Source organism: Ischnura elegans, chromosome 11 (assembly GCF_921293095.1).
Source record: "Ischnura elegans chromosome 11, ioIscEleg1.1, whole genome shotgun sequence".
Lineage (NCBI taxonomy): Eukaryota > Metazoa > Arthropoda > Insecta > Odonata > Coenagrionidae > Ischnura > Ischnura elegans.
This window is the reverse complement of record NC_060256.1, coordinates 38,632,242-38,639,433: the sequence shown is the minus strand read 5'-3', so window position 1 is coordinate 38,639,433 and position 7,192 is coordinate 38,632,242. Positions and strand designations below refer to the sequence as shown.

At 37.3% G+C, this 7,192-nt stretch overlaps 1 protein-coding gene across 2 annotated transcripts in view; it reads left to right on the top strand.

Annotated features, from left to right (window-relative positions):
* The window catches only part of LOC124167525 (C-1-tetrahydrofolate synthase, cytoplasmic), a 44,477-nt gene continuing 37,285 nt past the window's right edge, over positions 1-7,192 (top strand). The window contains exons 1-7 of one of the 2 annotated variants that reach the window (XM_046545469.1): positions 1-177; positions 407-497; positions 3,207-3,405; positions 4,372-4,508; positions 4,945-5,040; positions 5,740-5,881; positions 6,360-6,471. In XM_046545469.1, coding sequence (XP_046401425.1) covers positions 451-497; positions 3,207-3,405; positions 4,372-4,508; positions 4,945-5,040; positions 5,740-5,881; positions 6,360-6,471 — 733 coding nt within the window. In that variant the 5' untranslated portion in view covers positions 1-177; positions 407-450. Of the gene's footprint in view, positions 178-246; positions 317-406; positions 498-3,206; positions 3,406-4,371; positions 4,509-4,944; positions 5,041-5,739; positions 5,882-6,359; positions 6,472-7,192 lie in introns of those variants that run through there. The other variant, XM_046545468.1, reaches the window with a different exon arrangement.

Below are 7,192 nucleotides of genomic sequence, written 5' to 3'. Positions count from 1 at the left end.
CGATGAGTGAACTAGTAAACACGGGTGGCGTCGGTCGCATTAGCGAATTCATACAGGGCGGCGGAAGCGGCAAACAGCTTTAATTTGACAGCGTTGACAAATCTCCGAAAATCGGGTCCCGAAGGCAGGTACGCGTAGATTGCGCGCAACAGGTGGTTGTCACGTGAACCGGCTAACGTGAGTACTCAAATGAATTGATTGTTGTTGTTGCTTATGTATTTATCTATATATTTCCCAAACGGGGAATCTAGTTATTCATAGACTCCAATTAGTATTGCGCCATGCAGTGTTGTTATGTAATCAATGAAAATTCGGTGTAGGTTCCAAACTGGAGTCTATGAAAAAGTTTTTCAGACCACGTTTTTGCTATAATTGCAACACTAATAGCTGACTTTTTACCTTCCAGGCCTCAGACTTCAAGCAAGTTCCATTGCTGAGAGAATATTCGCAATGTCGGACAGCGTAGGTCAACTTCTTTCAGGGACTGAAGCAGCGAAGTAAGTGAACCGTATTTCTCTCATGCAATATCCAATTCTAATATTATGAAATGAGGGTAAAGGGCATGGAATCCATATTCTGTTGTCATCACATCGTGTAATCTATCGATTAGCCCATTCTGTGCTCAAATCCTTTGAATCAGTTAGACTGATCTCTGAGCAGCATCATTCTACCCAGTTATCGGATAGTCATTTTAGGTCTTTTCATTGGATTCGTAGGTGTTTAGAAAATACTTTAAACTGCGTCAGGGAATAGGATGATGTGCCCCTTACAAAATTATCTCTTGCATCTAGGAGTTTATTGTGTAATAAAATGGAGTAACAAGTTATATGTGTTCAACTGTTTACCTAATGTGTTATATAAATCGTCTAAACTCGGTCAGTGGTAAAATCGTTCCTAGTAAGGGGTGAATTTCCTTGTTTATTCAACCTCTAAATCATCAAGTGGTCGCAACAGGCTAAGAAAGAAATGTCTCTGGCTCAGTACCGGCGCTTGTATAGAGTATCGTTTAGAAATCATTTAAGAAAACTTATTGTTCATCAGAAGAGATCATTAAAACAGTGCATACAGTATATTTTGTGAAAGATTAATTGACCATTTGTAGGCTATAATATTTTTTTGGTGTCACGACTCTTCAAGTGTTTCATATTCTTTGATGAGGAAGGCTGCTCTTCTGAGTGATGAGTGGCAGTGGCGTAGTGAGGGGAGTTTTGAGGAATAAAACCCCCTCCAGAACTCAGAGAAATTAAAAAAAAATATTTTAATGTGACAAATTTTGTTTTGAATATTAGGGGGACGGATGACTCACAAATTAAACATCTAACTGTTCACACAGCCGTAAAACTCACCATTTTAAAACGTTTATCCTAGAAAAGTTCTGGGGGAGGGCCCCTGCACCTTCCACTTACCCTGGTGGGCATTCCGTACCCCCCAGACCTCTCAGTATTAGTTGCGCCTAAAACCCCCCCCTCCTTCCCTTCCTAGCTGCACCCCTGATGAGTGGTTTCTTAATTCCCTTAATGTATTTCTGTAGCTTTTTCATGATGGTAATTACAGCTTTTACACCCTATATTGTGTGGATATAGATGCCTAAGATAAATCCTTGAAATATGCTCTGGGTGATTTTTTCTGAATGATCTGTGATGGCTAATTAATTACCTACCATTGGCACTCAGTTGGAATATGTTGTTCTAATTCAAATGATATGGTTGTGGGAGGATCTTAATGACTTACTTGACTGTATGGTCATACGCTTTCGGGATGAGTTAGTTCCAGTTGTGAATGGTGAAGAATTTTGTAACTTCCTCTTTGTCTTTGTACTAACCTTCAAGCTGCCTAATTAGGCATGTGGTGGGAGGTGTTAGCACTCGAGCGTTAATCCATGAGAGGGCACGTGGCGAAATGTGTCATTAGAAGGCACGTGGGGTGTAATTGATACCCGAAAGAAAACATTATTTTTTCTCTTTCCTTGGAATGATATAGTTATGCTGTGTTCTTTTTTAAATAGGTCCACCAAATTAAATTGATGCTAATAATTATTCTTATTAAATAAAGAAGAACCATTGGGTGATATACAATCTGCTTGCCCTTTCCTGAGTTAGCATATAAAAGTATCAATAAAAAATTATGTTCATTTTGTGAGGGATTTGACTGACATAGTTTGATAGATCTAATGTATTAAAGACATCTAATGCACGGGGCAAAAAGGAATTCTTTCACCTGTCATGCAAGGACCATTTGACCTTGACATGACCTTTGTTGATGCTGTACCACTGCCGACTTGTGGGGTTGCACCAATGTAAAATGCAATCTGTGGGAAATAGAGACCTGCCTACCTGATGGGCTCTCTGCTTGGGTACATCAAAGATATATTAAGGGAGGCAAACCCAAAGGTGTGTAACTGAATTACCCAACTGCCGCGATCCCCTCATTGTTGCCACCAGGGATGGCAAGTGAAACGAAATGAAAATGCTTCGTTTCGACCCAGAGGGAAACGGAAAGATGAGGCCTAGGTTTAGTTTCGTTCCCGCACGAAATTAAAATCACCAAGGAGTTTAGTTTCGACCCGCGACAATACTATACTCCCAGGAACAAAACTAAATTAATCAAACCTCCGCTGCTCATAGTTAAGTTTCAATCCAAAAAGTTGACTGGAGGGGGATAAGAGGGAATAGTTTCAATCCATTATGTTTGAAATGCGTGTAGAGAGGTCAAAGCGTTCTGCTAAAAAATTTAATGGCCTGTGCATTCACCATTCTCCCGTTAGTGGTAAAAATATGAGTGCCCCGTGCATCTAATGGCGGGAAGCCGAGCCTCTTCTTAATTCAGTCATACTTCATACTCGGTCAAAACTAAGCTGTTCGAAGGTGAAGCACGTGGTCCCTCTGGTGTGAAACATTGTCTGCGTTTTGTTTTGTCCCAGAATTTCAGTTGAGTTTCGACCCAAAGTAGTTATAACTCCGATTTTGTTTTTGACCGTGAGTTTAGCTCCCGGGGTTTAAATCCATTTCGTTTCTACATTTTGCTCCTGGGAACAAAACTTTTGAAATTTTTCTGGTTTTTGACTTTCGTTTAGTTACCCTTGCCATCCCTGGTCACCACACACTGAAGCGAAACAATTATTTAGCAACAGCTTTTTCGTGGCTTATGCTTATTTTTATAAAATGTATTTTCTTGTCTCTGATAAAAATAATTGTTTTCCTTTTCAGGGATATAAGAGCGAAACTCACTCAGGAAGTTGCCGAGTTGAAGCAGAAGGTACCAGGTTTTGCCCCTGGCCTTTCCATTGTGCAAGTTGGTGGGAGGGAGGATTCAAATGTTTACATTAGGATGAAAATCAAAGCTGCCAGTGAAATAGGAATTGTTGCCAGCCATGTGAAGCTACCCAAGAGTACCACCGAGTCAGAGGTGATCTTGCATTTTTTCTCTGAATGTATAGATTTGGTAGAAGTAGGTTTGGTCAAATAAGAGTGGGGGCGGCGTGTGTAATCATTGTTATCATACATATTTACTCTGTCAATTTCTACCTTAAAGTAGGGAATGCCTTGAAAAATCCAGAGTGGCCATTGGTGGGATGGTATCGCTGCTAACAATTTCTCTAAAATAATTGAATTAGTGTTAGCTTTGAATGGTCAAAGCCATCCTGGAAAATTATTGCATTTTAATGTCAAAATTGCGTGCCATGAATGAGCCCACACAAAAAAGACTGCCAGAGCACAGTCTAAACATTCAGTCCGCTTTTGTTTGGATTGTGGTGTAGGTGTTTGTCGAATGGCAGGGAAGAATTGCTGTATGCAACTGAGCTGGAGCAGCTTGATGTGTTCACCACTTAGGTTGGCCCGAGCCGAGATTTCAGACTGGTTTCGAAAGTGAGCTCACTTGACCCACTCCTAGACCAGTCAAGTCAGACTGATCTCTTTATCAATCCGGACTTAGTCAGCCAGTCCGATTTCTGCTCGATTGCTGAACATAGTGAATGCCATCAATGAAATCTCATTTGATTTATAAGATGAATGAATGTTTATTATGCTGTAGGATAATCTAGAAGGTCAAAGCAAAGAAATTTCATATCATGTTCTGCTCTGAAAACAAATGTCATTTTTAACAAAATAAGTGATACAAATATTGAATTTTTTCTGTTTTAAAGAAATCATAGCGAGGCTTCACAAGAAAAAAAAATGTTTTGACAACAACACAGCAAAATATTTACAATCAATAATTAAAAAATACAATTTTTAATACAAAGCTTTAAAAACACTCACATGAATTAAAACTATTGATAACAAAAAAAGGGAAATGGTAAAAAGACATATCCTGGTCTTCAGATGGACTTATGAGAGCTATTAACCTCCAGTTTATTGTTTTTCTTTCCAGCTGTTGCAGCGGCTGTCTGAACTAAACAATGATCCAAATATTCATGGCATAATAGTTCAAATGCCTCTGGATTCTGATAATCCAATTGATTCCCACCTCATAACGGATTCTGTTTCCCCGGACAAGGATGTAGATGGGTGAGTGTTGAGGAAGAAACAAACTATGTACTTCAATGTGTATTGATGGAAAGATCCTCTCAGTAAATTATTCCCTCTTTCCTATCGTTGGTGTTTCAGGGCAGTTGTGCCTTGTTGTGTTTCATAAGAGTTTTTCATTTTTGTTTTAATTTTTCAAATTAAAATATGTTTAAAACATATACACCAAGGATGAAATTCATTATGAAAAAATCATTTAACTCAGCCGGGATTCGAACTCTATATAACATTGCAACCGTGCGTGTGATTGCATACGAAGTTATTGATTTTATGCTGTGATTTGGATGCTCTGAACAGTTTTGATTGAATGTTTCAATTGTGAGAATCTGCTTTCGTTCATAATTTTTTTTTGTTATTGTATACTAGTTTCACTTTGTGATTTTTCCTTCTTTATTGAGTGTTCTTCTTTTACTTAAAGGTTGCATACAATCAATGAAGGAAAAGTTGCAATTGGTGACTTAGAAACTGGATTCTTACCTTGCACACCTAATGGATGTATGGACTTGATAAAAAGGTATGTGAAAAATTTGAATATTAAGCATTAACTAATATTTCAGTTGATGCTTGCTTTATGATTTTAATCTGTTTTGGAGAACCGATCCAGAAGTGAATTTCAACTTATGTTGAACTGGAATTGTTTATAGACAAGGAAATGGTGTGGAGAGCATTAATCCCAATCCATTCAATGTACACATGATGGAGCCGATAGTGGATATAGTGGATTTTAAATATTAAAAAGATAAGTGTATACATAAATGTACGGTCAAAATCAGTGAAATTTTAGGTGTGCACTAAGAATTAGCTCAGATTGCAAGTAGAATCCATCATGAAGTAAGGGTCTATTGTAATCTTGAGTACTTAGGAAGAAATGTTGATTACGTCAAGGATATAAATTTCATTTTACTTCTAGAATTTACTTCTATTACTTCGTAAGTTAAGACATTTGGTTTGATTGGGATGAAATGGTATTCATGTGTTGTGGGTTGAATATGTTTACGCTAAAAAAAGCTCCCATTTATTCTTTGAGGACAGAATTATGATTAAAGGGAATCTAATTTTAGAATAAAGGAATTGATCAATATTTCCGTTGAAATATCTTTGTATTTGTCCTTTGTCATTGACATTTTCAAACTATGTATGTATTTCTTTTTTGGCTTATGATTGGATTGCAAATACATTATGTGAGTTTTAATAAGCAATGTACCTTTTTTAGGAGTGGCGTGAAAATAGCAGGAAGTGATGCAGTAGTTATTGGCCGCAGTAAAATTGTTGGAACTCCAGTTGGCGAGTTATTGAAATGGCACCATGCTACAGTCACTGTGTGTCACTCAAAAACCAAAGATTTGGATAAGAAGGTGAGATATATATCTGGGAAGGTTCAAAAGTGAGAAATACTAGCTCTTTGGCCTCAAAGGTCAATAGTTATGCCTGATATTCAATAGTTATTTGAGTTTCTCGTAACCAATTACAGTGGGACGGATAATCTGTTTGACTAAGTGAAAAATTAGGGTACCGATAAGCAGCAGTTGAGCTCCTATTTTTTATTCCATCATTGCAGCTTTAGTGTTTAATCATTTTTTTACTCATGGAAAGAATGTTTTTATGTCTCATTCAGGGTATCTTTGATCTAATCCCTCAATTTATAAATGTATGATCGTAAAGGGTTGGCATAAAGGTTTTATATATGGTATGACAGACAAATAGTATAAAAATCTGATTAATGAATGTAGGAAAATAGTCACTCTGTAATAAACACTATGCGTAAATGATAATAAGAGAGTAACAAGATTTCTTCAAATGAAATCTAATGTTTATCCTATTGCTTTTGAATAGGCTGCCCAGGCTGATATTCTCGTTCTTGGTATTGGACGGCCTGAAATGGTTAAAGGCAGCTGGATAAAGCCGGGAGCTGTGGTCATTGACTGTGGGATAAACAGCATTCCAGGTACATAGTGTTCGTTTGATGTTGTCAAGCAAACAATTCCCAGGTTTAAAGGAAACTATATTTTGGTGGTGGGAAAAGATAAAAAAGTTTGTATTATGTCACTGTATTAGATGTCAGTCATTAGATGCCATGTGGAGAGTCCCTCATGTACCAAACTACCTTCAGGTTGATTCACTGAGTTAGTGAAATGTGTTCCAACTTTTTGGTGTGGGTAACTATTTTATGCTCTTCTCAGTCAAGACTTTATTATTTAGACTTTATTATTTATGAAAGATATTATTTTTGCAAGATTGCAAAAATAATATATTTCATAAATCCATACTTAATAATTCAATTACTTAGGTTTATGTAATGGGTGCGTTCAGGGAGCTCGCCATTGCGCTATCAGCTCTACATGCTTAGTTTACTGTTGGAGGATGCTTTTGGCGCTCGCTACTGTGAAGCTCCCCAAACTCGAAAGGTGTGTACTTTATGTTCGTTTCTACGAAAGTCCCCAAACTCAAACAGCTTGTATTAAAAATGGTGGCTGCAGTAAAAGATATTTATGATGTTAACAGATGAAGGGTAATTCTGCTAGGAGTACATTTAATTTTTAGAGAGTTTTTGGACGATTCTAGTTCAAGTTCAGACGAGGAATTAACCCATTAATGCCCAGACGTATCTTTAGATACGTCACACTTTAAAAATTCCTAAATACTCTGTTGTTTGTTGTAAATGCGAT